Source organism: Marmota marmota, unplaced genomic scaffold (assembly GCF_001458135.2).
Source record: "Marmota marmota marmota unplaced genomic scaffold, marMar, whole genome shotgun sequence".
Lineage (NCBI taxonomy): Eukaryota > Metazoa > Chordata > Mammalia > Rodentia > Sciuridae > Marmota > Marmota marmota.
The window spans coordinates 20,517,971-20,533,421 of record NW_026000196.1 but is presented as its reverse complement, the minus strand read 5'-3'; the positions used below and the strand labels follow the sequence as shown (position 1 = coordinate 20,533,421).

At 45.0% G+C, this 15,451-nt stretch overlaps 1 protein-coding gene across 1 annotated transcript in view; it reads left to right on the top strand.

The window, feature by feature from the left end:
* Nucleotides 1-15,451, top strand: part of Otud7a (OTU deubiquitinase 7A) — a 332,254-nt gene that overhangs the window by 297,530 nt on the left and 19,273 nt on the right. Inside the window, 2 exon segments of the mRNA XM_048790148.1 lie at nucleotides 7,504-7,631; nucleotides 9,445-9,594. Coding sequence (XP_048646105.1) covers nucleotides 7,504-7,631; nucleotides 9,445-9,594 — 278 coding nt within the window.

Sequence of the window (15,451 nt, the reverse complement as noted above, 5' to 3'; positions counted from 1 at the left end):
ACCACTGGCACCCCCTTCACCAGTTCAGTTTCTATTGTAATGATTAAAATGTTCCTGGTCAGGAGCAATGAATGACAGATGAAGGATGTTGTTTTTCCCAGGGTAGTTCCTGGTCTTTTGAGTCTCCCACTCTACTGTTACAGGGACCAGCAGGTTTGGGAAACAGCAAGACTGAAGACACTGCTGCCCTCTTCCATCAGGTAGAATAAGGACAAGGAGAGAGACAGTACCAGCCAGCGCAGCCACTAGGGCCGCAGGAACCCTCCTGCCTCTGTCCATCTTCCCAGACCAGGGCAAGGAGACGGTGTCCAGCATGTACCTAAAAGCCCTTGTGGCTAGTTTCACCTGGGTTTTCAGTGGCTCCTAAGGCTCAAATCCATCCCCCAACTGCATGGCCTTCTCATGCAGGGCTCAGGTTGTCAGGCCCAGTGTCTGCAGCCTACACTGGATAGTGACCCAGACAGTTAGTAAGTCCCAGCAGCGACACAGAGCCAGGGCCATCCACAGTGGTGCCCTGGCACTATTGAGACACACCTCTTAAATCACCACTCTCATTAGACAATCTCACTTTTTGTTCTTTACACTTCTGTACTTTTTTTTTCTTTTGACAATGAATGTGAATCACTTCCATAACCTAAAATTACCAATACAAGTACCTGTTCATAAAACATTAAATGGTAGGGTCTGAGTACTCAATCACAACCTAACAAAAGGATTTAGGTGCCTTTATGAATCTCTAAGATGACCCAGGCATTGTCCATGTTTGTACGAAAATGTCCCCATGCCTGGGATTCACAGTTCTGGTTACACCTCACAGGAAAGAATGAAGAATCTGTAGAAAATTCATAGAGAAGAAACCAGCAATCAAGGGTGGGATGTGTATGTTCTTATTTAAAGAATGAAACTCTAGGTTCTATTGAGGGACAGAGATAGAAAGTATGGTTGATATTGAGGGTCTGAAGGAAGTGGGTGAGACCCAGGAGCATGGGCTGGCAGCAGAGACCATGGCTCCATACCCCTCCCATCAAACCCTGTCCTGCAAACCTGGGCACCCCTTTCATAGACTAGAAAACTGAGCCTCAGTGGGATGAAATGACCTTTCCAAGATCACAAAAATGATAATTGGAGGCGCCAAGAAGTAGGAATTTGGTCTATTGTTAAGTGTCCTTTTTGGAGTGTGTCCCACAACCCAACAAAATCTCTTAAATACAACACAGTTTATAAAAACTTAGATGATGGATCATCCTGAAAACAAAGCCACCCCTCGGGGTTGGGGCAACAGGAGCAAGGACACAATCACTCCAGTCCCCATATCTGAACGCTCAATTTAGAATCCTGAGCCAGTGATGTAGGGCTACTTCTAGGGTGTTAGTAATAGGTTTACTTTCCAGTGGAGAAAGAAAAATACCAAAAAAAAATTATATCACTATGGGGCATACTACAAATGCTTCTAAGTTGTTGGTGCTCCTAGATAGAGTTGGAATCTTCACATTCCCGTAAAGCCATACTTCAAGTCCAGGTGTTCTGCTCCCAGGTGTCTTTTTCTCTGTAGCTCATAAATCTTTATCTCTATGAGTCCCAAAAAACTGGAGTCTTGCTCCTCTCTGACATTGAGTTCTGTGAATGACGAAATAATGCCACCTTCTTTTCTGGTCCAGTCTTCCACGATGATTATGCTCAAGCTCTCTAAAGTTTGGTGTCCTCTTTTATAATCTCACCAAAAACATGGAAGCTCCAGAATATCTTTATGATTCAAGATTTTGGAAGTCATAACTCTAGAAAACATGAATTTTAGGTGCTTCTGTTTTTATTCTATTTACTTGCATGTCAAGAACAGGATGGTGCCAGGTGCAGTAGCACCTATAATCCCAGCAGCTTGGGAGGCAGAGACAGGAGGATTGCAAGTTCAAAGCCAACCTCAGCAAAAAGTGAGGCATGAAGCAACTCAGTGAAACCCTGTCTCTAAATAAAATACAAATTAGGGTTGGGGATGTGGCTCAGTGGTTTGATGCTGACACCCCCCACCCCTCCAAGAAAAGAAAGTTCTTGTGTAGGAAGTGACCCATGGGATAAGAAAACAAGGGACATGTCTGCAAGTCACTCAAAGGTTGATTTTACAAGAGATACATTTATTTAATGTATATATTCAAACTCTTCAATAACATGGATTTAATCTGTGATGCACATCTTGGGGGCTGGGGCAGACTTTACCTCTGCATTGTTTCTTTCAGGTTCCACTTGTTGGTTTGTTTCTTGTCCAGAGAGATGTTTCCCTGAAGTACACATAACCCCGTTCTGAGCATCAGCTGTTTTGAGATTTCGTTATATTTTATTTTGTCTGCCCATTCAGACTGCAGCATCCTCATGGTGCAGTCCAACCAAACCCTTTCTTTTGATTCTCTTTCAAACCCTAGCTCAATGCTAGGGACATAGTCCTGTAAGTACATAAAAGAGTTAGAACCAGGGCCAGGAGGCATGGAGCTGACCACTCTCCTCAAGCCACACACACCATCACTCAGATCCAATACATGAGGAGACAGGGAGCAAAGCTTAGCCCCCACTGATGGGTGCTCATCCATTTCCCTGCACAGACTTTGTCTGAGAGTCAGAGTAGGGAGGGCTGGCTCTCTCAGGGGGCCAGGATTCCCCAGAGATTGGAGAAGGTTTAATGTGGTTAGATAGGAATTAGAACAGTACCACATACTGAGCTCCAATTGCATGTCAGGTAGGTGTTTGAAGCTGTTATTATCATTGCCAAGAACTGAGAAAGAATCATAGATTCAAAATGTTAAGTTATATATTAGTATTCTCCAGAGAAATAGAAAAAAAATATACATATATCTTATTGTAGGGGGGTGTGTGTGTGTATGTGTATATGTGTGTGTAAGACCTTTCTGTCACCTTCAGGGTCACTGAGCAGTTTCTCTTTTGCTGAGATGGCACCTGTGTTCAACAGCTGCTGCCCATGTCCAGCCACAAGCCTGCATGCTAGGCATGACCCAACTCCATGCCCTAGCCCTGTTATAGCACTGGGATGGGCAGGGAGTGGGTGGATGAGCAGATGAATGGATGAGTGGACAGTTGGTGAATGTATAGATGGATGGATAAATGAGTGGATAGATGCCTGTGACATGAGGTCTAGTTAACCTGAAGGCCTTTAGAGTGCCTTTCATAGCTCCAACACATATTAAATGTTCAATGAACATTTGCTGTTTTTTCAGTTTGAAACACAATGACCTACTTCAAATTTTGCATGAGAAGAATGCCATGCCAGTACAGTGGTGCCTAGTACTTAGCCCTTTTGCTGTTGTTACAGTGGGGTCCCTCTGCATAGCCATTCAGATGCCAGAGTGTTCCATCATGGAGCGGCCTTCCTTCTTTCAGCTCAATATCTGACTCATGAACAGCTCATCTCTTTTCGATGGTGACCTTTCTATTCATTGAATTAGGGAAGGAGCAGTACTCCACATTTCTAATCAGAGAATTTTTTTCCCTAAGTGTGCTGGTTGTTACTCCATGTTCTCTCCTCTCTGTGCTGCTTGTTGTCTTGTTCACCCATCCACTTGCCTGGTACTTACTCAATGAGTACTTACTGTGTGACAGAGATGAACAAGCAACCTACTGAAGTACTTGACCCTGAACACCTGCATATTGGCTCTAAGGTTCAGATGGGCAAGGATAATCACCTGAGGTGCTGAAAATGCACACCCAGGAGCATTGTGCTTAGACTTGGCATACACACACACACACACACACACACACACACACATATATATACATATACACACACACATATATACATATAAATATTATAAATGTGTATGTAAGTATGTGTATATATATGTGTGTATATATTACGTGTGTGTATTTATAGTACATACACATATAAAAATTTTGTTCATGTTCCCGTGTATCTGCAGGGAGTTAGTTCCAGAACCCCCAAGGATATCAAAACCACAGATTCTTAAGTTCTTTAGATAAAATGATGAAATATTTGCATAGAACTCATGAATATAATCCCATAAACTTATAATACATAATATAATGTGAATGCTATGTAAGTAGTTGTTATACTGAATAGTTAATGATAAGAAAATAAGTACATACAATTGTTTTGTATTATTTTTCATCTGCAGTGGGTTGAATATGCAGATGCAAAACCCACAGATACAGAGGACTGATGATATATATTTTTTAAATCAATACATATTTAAAACATGCCTTTTCCTCTTTCCATCACTTCCTAAGATATTCTGCCTTTAAGCCATTAAGTGGGGCAAAACAGGGTGGGTATCTGCAGAGAATGTGAGGTGGGAGAATCAAAATATGATCATGGTCAGACCTAAAGAGGGTGAAGAGGACTATTTCAGGTGGGAGAAAGGAGATTCCAGCATAGATGGGAGATTGCTCACAAATAAGGAGACTGATCAAATGAATGCAAAATAATAATAATATTAATAGAAATAAGGCTTTTGGAGAAGAAAGTTACAAGTAGAATGAACTTTGTGGTATTGGGCAAGAATTGGAGGTATCAGTGAACTCATGTTTCCTGTAAACATTGAAGTAGATCATAGAGAGAAAGAGACATGAAACTAAAGATGCAAATTACATTTGTATGTATGAACTTCAACCACCTATGCCAAGGATCAAGAAACTGCTCCAAAACTTGATAGGAGGATACTCTAAGGATGTAGAACTACTGAAATAAGTCACAATGACAAAATCAAAGAATATTTGAGCGTTAAAATACCACAAATGTATTATAAACCATTGAATAAAAGAGAAAACCAGAAATCCATAGTGTTGTTAGTAAGTGTATAAAGGTTCAGTGAGGTATGGAGTATTTGCATATATCCCCCCACACAATGCTTAAAATTCCATAGAGGAAATAAGCTGCTCTGCAGGAGTGAGCCCTGGCAGATGAAGAGTGACCAAGTCACCATCTCCCACAGTGGGACAACCTGCCTGCCATTCCACACCACCTGATAAGAAACCACAAGGACTCAGTGTGACCCAATTTATTAATGAGGAAACATAGAAACCCAAATTAAGCTCATTTTATGAAAGGCCTGACATATAATCTTCAAGGTCATGCAAGTGTCAAGGTCATAGAAGTCAAGGAAATCCTAAGAAACATTCCAAGCTGAAAGAATCTAATGTTTAGGCATCACAGCTAAGAGCAGCTCAGGATCCTGAGCCAGAGCCTTTGTTCTAAAGGGCATTATTGAGACAACTGGCACACCACCATGAATGGGGTCTGGTGACTTGATGTATCCTTGTTAATTTCAGATTTTGTGTTCTGGTTGTGTAGAAGATCGTCCTGCTCATAGCAATACACACTAAACTTCTCCAGAGTAACTGGGCATCAGATTAAAGATTTATTTCCAAATAGCCAAGGTGGGGGACTACTTCCAAACATTTTGAACTATTAAAATAAGGTAAATTGAATCAGGAAAAGAAAATAAAAAATATAGGCATTATAATATAAATATTTTTATAATTTATAAAAATATTTATATTTTATAATTTATATTTTATAATATAAATAATCTTATAATTTTCCTAGATGTTTTAGTCAACTTTTTCACTGCTATGACTAAACAGACCTGACAAGAAAAATTAGAACAGAAAAAGGTTATTTTGGGGCTCCTGGTTTCAGAGCTCTCAGTCCATAAACAGTTCCATTCCTTGGGGTAAAATATCCTGTTAGAAAAGTGTGCTGGAGGAAGGTAGCTCAGGAAGCAGAGAAAGAGGTCTGTTCAACAAGGACAAAGTACATACCCCAAAGGCACAACCCCAGGGACCCAGTTACCTCCACATTAATCCCTATCAGGGGATTAGCTTAAACCTCCTATAACCCAATCATTTCATCTAAACTTTTTTACATTGTCTCACAAATGAGCTTTTGAGGGACGCCTAATATCAAAACCATAACACCAGAAATCACAGCATTTGTTCTGGAAATAATTGAATCAGTTGGCTGAGAGATATGAACATGGAGCTATTGCCTCAGGCCTGTGCCAACCCGTGCAGTATCGGCACGGGACTTGTTCCAGCCTCACTGCCCAAGTCCAAGGATGCTGAAGTCCCTTCCGTAAAATGGCCTAGTACTTACGTATAGCCTAGCATGTCCTTCCATGTACTTTAAATCCTCCCTAGATTACTAGTAATACCTAAAACAAGATATGCCTACGCATCACTCCATTCATGTGATATAGTATAGTGCTTGGAGCACAGCAAATTCAACTTTTTCCTTTAGGAAATTTCTGGAATATTTTATTTGTTCACTTATTTTCGTATTGGGGATTGAATTCAGAGGCACTTTACCACTGAACTATGTTCCCAGTCCTTTTTGTTTTGTTTTGTTTTTACTTTGAGATAGGGTCTCACTAAGTTGCTTAGAGCCTCACTAAATTACTGAGGCTGGATCTTCCTGCCTCCACCTTCACAGTCACTGGGATTACAGATGTGTGTTTTCACACCTGGCTGGAATTTTTTTAGATATATTTTCAACCCTTGTATGTAGAACCCACTGATGCAAATAGTGACTATATTCTCAAATAAGCTTGCATTTGCTGGCTATGGCCCCACCTGTCTAATCTTCAGAGATCTCCCTCGCTTACTTTGGGGCATCCCCAGGGTGCTCAGTAGCAAACCCCAGAATTTCCATGTGGTCTTGGCTGGACACTGCCACCTGGCTGGCACTGTGGGTATAGCTGATACTCCCATCACATTGTAAGCTCTCCTTTCTATGTGCTCTTCCCTTTGAAGGTGGCCCTGTTATTGGGGGACATCAAGGCTCCAGTCTTCTGCCCAAACATCTGAGAGTTTGAGTGAAAGCAGTTCTTGGCACGCACTCTTTCCTTAAGCCTCAGGCAGGAGCGAGGGGCATGAGCTAAGGAAGGTCCCCCCGGTAGACAGGTTGCACATTCACAATGACTCCCTCCCTCCCACTCTCAGGGTTGAAATGCAGGCAGCCTTCTCCCTGACCTCTTCCATCAGAGTTTTGCTTAGAAGGTTTTTCAGATGTTGGCAGCAATGAACCCCAATAATTTGGAGTCTTATGTTCCCTGGGCGTTCCTGGAGACTCTGAGGTATGAGGCTTCAGCCTAAGCTTCTGTATGTAGAAATGAACAGAAGAGGAGGCTCCATCTTCCAGCCTCCACTGCATCCTTGTTAAACATCCCAGAGAACAAGCTGCCCGGTTGCCACAGGCTCTGGTGGGCTACCTGTACCTGCAGAGAGACCAGCAGCCCTCACCTGCAGATTCTCTCTGACTTGTCCCCTGAGACCACACAACCCAGGGTGGGAGTGGGAAGCTGGGACCTGTGCATCTGCCCTTGGTGGATGGCATGGAAGGTATCCTTAGATGGCACAGCTGGCCAGGACTCTGAAGATAGGATCCAGAGAGGGAATGCTCAGTCCCTACAGAGTCCCTTCCATTTTCTCCTTCCTCCATTCCAATCTAGTCTAATGACAAGCTTACTTTATTTTGTTCCCTAGTGTGGACAACTCTGAGGACCCTGTGTACGAGAGCCTGGAGGAGTTCCACGTTTTTGTCTTAGCCCATATACTAAGAAGACCGATTGTCGTCGTGGCAGATACAATGCTGAGAGACTCAGGTGGAGAGGGTGAGTGCCTCAAGGAGATGTATTTCATCATGGCCCAGAAAGCTTCAACGTCCCCCTAGAAGAACAGACAGCCACCTTCTTCTGTTCATTATGTTCTTTCTGGGAGTTTTTAGGCTCCCAGAAGGCCACCAAGCCTCCCTCTGCCCAGACAAAGATCACATTATTCCCTGTAGTTCTTCCTCCCTGGAGGCAGCAGATGGCAGCAGGCACTGCTCTTGCCCATCTTCTTGCAAGTCAACATCAGGTAGCCTTGAGAAATCTGGCTGTTGGACTGCTAGGAGCCCCCATCATACGTCCAGAGCACAGCAGACAGCCTATTCTCTCCAAAAGCTCCAGGCCTTGTCTCCCTGGGTGCTCGGCCACTTAAGTCCCCTCCTGTTCCTATGCAGAGTACACAACTGTCAAAGAGAAAAGAAAGGAAGATAGAAAGTGTGAAGTCACGACAGTCCCTACTTTACTGATAGGAAACTGAAGGCCAGAGAGGAGTGTTGCACCATATGTCCTCCCTCAAACCTACAGCCTCCCAGAGTTGCTAGAGTCATGGCAGGGTGCCCCATGGAGCCCACAGGGCCTGCCATACTCTCTGAAGAGGCGGGAAGGAGGAAGAGCCAGATGGTGGGATGCGTGACACCCTCTGGTCCCCCATGCACCTGCCTCACCTCTTAACCCCTCCTCTAGACAATTTTCACTCTCTTCACTCCCATAACCATTATGAACCTATTTCCAGCTAGGCAATTCCAGACAGTGAGTAGCCCAGCAGCATGATCCTCCAACCCCACTTAAATTTAAACCTGCACCTTAACAATCTTCCAGGGAATCTACAAATTAGGCTGTGGTTCTTCATGATAAATCACTGAGAAAGTCCGATCTGGCCATGAATGTTACATGGGCAGGAGGCTAGTAGAACACAGGGACCTGCCTCTTGCCATCACTTTCTCTGTGAGGCCCAGGGACCCAAGCCTGCTGAGGGCTGCAGCTTTCAAGAGCAGTGACAGTACTCATTTGCGGCCCTGCCATGCAAGCCCAGGACCCAGCTCCCAATGCCCACAGACCCACTTCCTTCCATTCTTCCTGCAGCCTCTTGCAAGTGGATCCTCGCCTCTTGCAGGATTCTCCCTTGCACTGACCAATATAGATAGAGCAAGGGTAGGGAAGGAACCCAAGAAGTCAACAAAGACAGCACTGAAGGTGACTCTTCCTGCATTCTGCTCAGAGGAATGCCATGCATTCCTGACTGGGGCCAAATGCAAGTTTTTACAATCAAAATATTGATGCTGTTTTAGGGAAGATATTTCCAGAAGTGAGTCTGTTTTAGCAAAGATTTTGGGTTTTACTTCTCTCTTTTTTATAATTAAGGAAACACAAGATTGTGTCTCATCACCCAAGGATTGGACCCTGTTTCTTATTTCCTGGCTGACTTTCAGCTTAGTGTTAGAGCTCTCTGGTTCCTTCCTTCAGATTCAACAGAAGAGGCTCTCAAAATAAAGAACAAACACACTCTAAAGATGTGAAGATATTGTTTTATATGCAAACATTTTAATGGACACTAGGAAAGGGAGAGATACATCCAGAAAACACATGGCTTTCCAAGTGGACTGAAGAGCATGTTATTCTGACCATCTTGGTTTCATCCCTGACCACAGGGCTCTTGATCACCCGTGCAAGTCTTAGGGCATCCAGCCATCCAGGATGAGAACAGATCACCATAGAAACCTGTCAGCCCTGGCCCTCAGTATTGTTTGTGTCACCCTTTCCTCCCCTCCTGGTTCAGAACCTCCTGCTCCTCAAGCCTCCCCCCTGTTTTTGTCTGTAGCCTTTGCACCCATCCCATTCGGAGGAATTTACCTGCCTTTGGAGGTACCTCCCAACAGATGTCACTGCTCACCTCTGGTTCTAGCCTACGATCAAGCGCATTTCTCAGCTCTCGTGTCCATGGAACAGAGAGACCAGCAAAGAGAACAAGGTATGCCTAGCCCCTGAGAGACAGGGTGCACAGGGGTCGGGGAGGGCAAAGCCATGGAAAGGGACAGCCTCGGTGGGCAGAAGAGATGCAAGAGGTGGAATGTGGACAACTCTCTTTAGAAGCACACCTGTGCACACACAGCAGGGATGGTTTCTACATAAAACTACTGTACGTGTGTGCAAATGTTTCCACTAAAAATAACAATGTCAAAGACAATGTTTCCTTTAAAAAATTGAACAAAAATAATAATTCCACCAGGCTTAAATGGCCTTTCCTAGTTGTTCCTTTTTCACATGTATGCATATATATTTTTAATTTAAATTTTATTTTAACTGATACATAAGATCATAAAATTATGCATTTATGGGATACCATGTGATGTTTTGATACATGTACACACTGCATAATCTTCAAATCAGGGTAAACATATACCTATCTCTTTAAACACTTTTTTTCTCTCTCCAAACATTTATCAGTGCTTTATGTTGAAAGCTTTCAAAATCTTCTAGATTTTTGAAAGACGGTGTCCCTATTTTAAAGGGGTTTCTAAAAATTACATCTAAGACCAATTATTGTTAATATAGTACATGCATATTTATATAGCTATAATTCATCTGAGTAATAATTTTAAAAAGAAAGTCCATCTAAAGCAGGGATTAGAATACTATGGCCCACCACCTATTTTTACACGTAAACTTTTGTTGGAATAGACACATTCATTATCTGTGACTGCTTTTGCATTACTATAGCAGAGTTGAGAGTAGCCACATAGTCTGGGTAGCCTACTAACTACTGCCGTACAGGAAATGTTTACCCATCCTGCTCTACAGTAAGCTTCTGAATCAAGTGGTTGATATTTCCCTTCATTACAGCCAAGTTTCCACAAGTAACCATATCAGTACTTTTGTGGTCACTGGGCTGTCCCACAGGCTATACAGGCTGCACACTGTACAGTTCCAGCCACCTGCCCTAGGCACATGTAGGACTTGTTCTCAGTCAATACAATGTCTTTGCTGGGGAACTTGGGTGTTTTTTTGTTTTTGTTTTTGTTTTAAGTTTGCTGTTTTCTCGTGTTAGCCCTGATAGCTGTGTGATTAGCTGAGTTGGGAGAGGAATCTCTTATCATTCTTGTTTTCACTATAGGCAGATTATGTCCTAGAAGACTGAAGGGTAGGCAGGCTAGGCTAGTTTCAGGGTCCCTGCGTTTGAGTATAGTCCCAAGAATTCCAAGGGCTTTGTCCAGGCTTCCCACAGGGGAGGAAGCTCAGGGTGTTCAATTCTAACCTTTTACACTGAGTATGTAGCCTGGGAAGTAAATACAGTGCTAAAATTGCGTCGTCAGGGCTTCCGAAGGCTACCCCTTCCTGAAGACAGCTGGCGCGGAAGGGATGCACACGATATATCGACAGAACTCTGCCTCCTTCAGCTCATCAATGTGTTTGCCTCTTGGCCTGCTCCTCAGGAGTAAAGGAGTGAGGAGCTGTTCCCCTTCCCAACAGCTGAGGGAGACTCAGAAAAATCACACACTTGGTGCAGGTGGGGATGTAAGGATTGAAAAGGAGACAGAGACTGGAACCAGCTGTAATAGGAGTATCTTCTTTATTATTTATAGACCTCTTCATACTGCCACAGAAAGAAATATTGAATCACTAAAACCTGGGAGGTTTTTTACCTTTTTTGTTGTTGTTTCTTTGCTTTGTGTCCAGTGGCACCTACACCTCCTTCCTGAATTTTCATTTTTCCTTTTTGGAGGCAGGATCTCTCTATCTTGCCCAAATTGGTCTCAAACTCCTGGGCCCAAGTGATCCTCCTGCCTCAGCCTCCCAGTAGCTGGAACTACAGGCAGTGCCAGTGTGCCCAGCCTTCCCTGGGTTTTTAGCTCTTCTCAGGACTTGCTACAGCTCTTGCAAGGTGAGAAGGCCTTGCTCAGGATCTGGAACTCAGGCTGGGGACTTGGCCTCCCTTTTCAGTGCCCTGGAAAGTTTCTGTGGCCACAGAAGAATGATAATCCCAGGGTTGACATCTCCCATAGCTGAGCAAGGGGTTCAGATGCCCAAGGCCTCCTCACAGAGGCACTGAGCTATCTTTTAGGCCCTCTAGATTCTGCTTTTGGGTGTTTCTCCAATGAGTATTAAGGTATCCTTCAATAAAAGGACAACTGTGGAGGATGCTACTGCCTGGCCCTTCTCAGGAGTGTTGCAGAGGTGTGGGTGGTTTTGCTCCTAAGGACCTGTTTTGGGTTTTTTTTTTTTTTCCCTGACAATGGGCTCTGGCCAGAGTTTACTATACAAGCAGCCACAGTGGGGCAGCCAGGGCTCCCACTCAGCTGTGAACAGCCTGCTAGACCAGTCCTCTGAGCCATTGCTCAGCTCTGCACATTCACCCATCCAGTACTCTCGACCTGCAGAAGGGCAGATGCTGCTCTGCTGCCTTCACACAAGCCTGCAGAGGCAGAGAACATAGGAGCAGCTCCCACACCCTGGGTAGTGCCAGGTCCTTGAGAGGACAAAAGGGCTGTGCAAACTGGGAGCCTTTAAGTACAAAAAATAGCTCTCCAGTATCCCCTAGAGAGACACTTTCAAGACACCCCTCAGGGATGCTGGAAACCATAAATGATACCTTCCTTCTGGGCCTGTGACAGGCTGCAGGAAATTGGTGAATACCAGACCCTAGCAATTCAATATCTATTGCACAGGGGTTGAGGGTGATGAGGAGAAACAGAAAAGACATAAGAACCCCAACCAGGAAACAGACTCAGCCTCTCTTCACAGCCTTTATGGTAGAAAGGAAGCAGTGCAGAAAGTCATTGATCTAAGCCCCTTAATGAAGATATGTCCAGAATAGCATTAGGCTGCAAGGGACTGAAACAGGAACAGCTGTTGTTGCTTCTGTAACAGAGATGCCTGAGGATGCAGAAACTCTAGATATTCTCCAGAACTCAGGCCCCCAGCCTCTCCCTGATCCATCCTTATTTTGTGATCTCAGCCTCATGGTCATATGGTGAGTGCTACAGCTCCAGGTATTACATTCACATTCTAGGCTGGGCCAAATGCCTCTCTTTCTAAAATGTTTGTCTTCCATGTGGAAAGAAAGCCTCCCCACTTCATGTACCCATAGCTGAACTCCCCACTTGCAGTTTCCTGGCTGCAGAGCAACCTGAAAAGTGCACTGGGGGAAGGAGGAAGCAAGCCAAGTCTGAATTGGCATAAGAGACAGTATGATGTTTTCCAGGCATTTCCATCTGGACAGTCCCCTTACACAAAAGTGTATAAATAAATAAATTCTTTTATCAACTGGACCCTTGTCTGGAAATAAACTACGATTGGCTGATAGGTTTTCAATCAGGATGGATGTACCCGTTCCCCTCCAATAGCATGGTGCCTAAGGCTGTCAGTACTTTCTTTGAATGTTCAGAGATAAGCAGACTTGTTGTCCCCCAGTACCACTCAATTCCCTTTGCATCTCAAGAGTCAAGAGTGCATGTACACTTGTGGCCCTAGCAGTGGCTCCAGACATGGCAGCAGATAGCTGATTCAGTGATGTGCTCCCATGCCTCCCACATCTAATACCACTTGGTAGTTTCATGTTGAGGCAGCCTCTCTCTCCTTGAACCCTGGGCTTCTGCCAGGAGTCTCCGAAGCAGCAACAGAGCTCTTAAGATGGCTTCTGAGCTGAGAACCTGGCTGGCACAGGGCATTCTGCTCCCCGCTTAAAGTCTCTAGCTCCATGCCTCTGGGCCATGTTCAACTGTGCCCCAGAAAGCCGCCCCAGCCTTTGTTGAAACAGGAAGCTTCTTGCAGATACTTGTCATCTCTCAAAGATGAGGTCACCATCCCCACTGGCATCCTCATCCCAGAGGATGGGCAACTATAGAAAAAGAAAGTGGGAAAACAGTCTTCACTCATTCCTGGCCAGTCTCCTGGGTGCCAGTTAGATACCTTCAGCTTCCAGAAGTGGAAAGTCAACTCCAAGTGGCCTTCATAGAAGATGTGAGGGGAAACACCTATTTCCTGTGACTGACAGAAGTGTGCTTCTGCCAACCCTAGTGGTTTTCAGTCCCCAGAAGACCAGGAAGAAAGATGTGGCTTGGGTCCCCTGCCATCCCAGTCTCCCACTATCCCCCTTCTCCTTTATCATCCCCCCGCAGACAAGACCCAGGGTTTGGGAGCAAGGAAGTTCCTGCTCACATCACATGTGGCTGCTCAGCAGGGGCCAGCCTGAGCCAGAGGCATGCAGCAAGGAGTGTGTGTAGTCACTGGAGATGCTCCTTCTGACCAAGAGAATTCAGGCAATTAGGAAAGAGAGCTGATAGTGCTATCCAGACCCAAGTAGGGAACCCAGCACAGCCTCACAGGCAAGGATAGGTACACGCTGAACCCTGGCTATGGGGAGAGGCCCAGGAGTTCAAGACCAAGGAGAAACCGACATGGCTCTGGGAGCTTAAGGATGAATGAGAAAGTATTGCTGAATGGAGAGGGAAAAGATGGGCATCTCATACACGTGGAACCCAAGGGTCCATTCAAAAGGCAGAACTTCTAGATATCTAGAGATTTGTGAATCAATTTGTCATCATAAAACTCTCTTGACCAATGGACGTGCATGCAGATCCCTTTACAGCTTACTCAGTGGGTATGCCCCCTGGCTCCTCAGCCACCAAATCTAATCCTGGGACCTATTATACCTGGTGGTAAATTATTTATCAAAGTCATATTCTGTAGATCCAAGCCCCTAGCAGATATTTGGAATGTGGCTAATTTCCATACCTACTCTCCAGTGAAAGTGGGGATGTCCCTCTGGGTGGCACTGCAGAGCAAAAGAGTCACATGGGCAAGGGATTCAAAAGCCTAATCTAGTGCCAGGTACTCCAAAAGCAGGGTCTGAGTCTGGGCAACAATCAGCTAGCCCATGCTCAGCAGGACAGGTCACAGGTGGGCTCTCATACTCTATGAACACCGTGCGGGGGCCTGGAAAGTACCTACCTCCCTGTGAAGTTGGTAGCAAGGATATCTCGTCAACAAATATTCACTGCAAATGTATTTATGTGACAGGCACAATTTCAGGTGCTTGTAACTATGACAGTTACATGGGGTGACAGGTGTGATGTCTAGCACAGTGAGTGCCTGGGTCTAGGTTCCCTGACTCATGGGGGAAGGCCTCCTAGGATGGCCTGGCCTCATGCATGGGCCCAGCAAAGCTGACCTGGATTCTAGCAGAAACATCTCAGATGTGGCCATTGTGAACTCCAGTGCCAGGTACTTCAAACTCAAGGAAGGTGACCCCCAATCTGGAGGCCTCTGAAAGGAGAGCCTGCTGTGGGCAGTGATTGAGCTCTTTGTCACCTGTTAGACCATCACACCTGCAGCCCTCCCTCTGTGGCTTAAAGAACACTGAAACTAGTCATGCTGCAGTCCCCAGGATACAGCAGGCATCCTTCAAAACATGAGAGACTCTCAGAACACGATGGAGCTCAGAGTCAAGCCTGTGGGAGTGAGCTACTCAGTCTGCAAAGTCACCGAGATCCTGAGCCAAGTAGGAGGCAGGGAATGTGACACTTAGAAACATGGAACCCCAGGATACCCACTGATCCCTACTGGACCATGCACTGCTGTCCTGTAGCCACAGTGGTGCCATGCCCCACACAAAGGGCACCTGTAGGAGGCATCCCCTGATGGAAGCAAATAAATACAGTAATCACAGGACCCAGAAGGAGCAAGCATCTTGTCCTTGCATCTGAGGGATGACTTGAGAACCTCAAAATGAGATTAAAAAATGTATTCTAGGCTGTAAGATGAGACTCCCTCCCCTATCCTCCTTTCACTTGGCCCATCATATCTCATCTTCACGTGCCTGAGCTCCG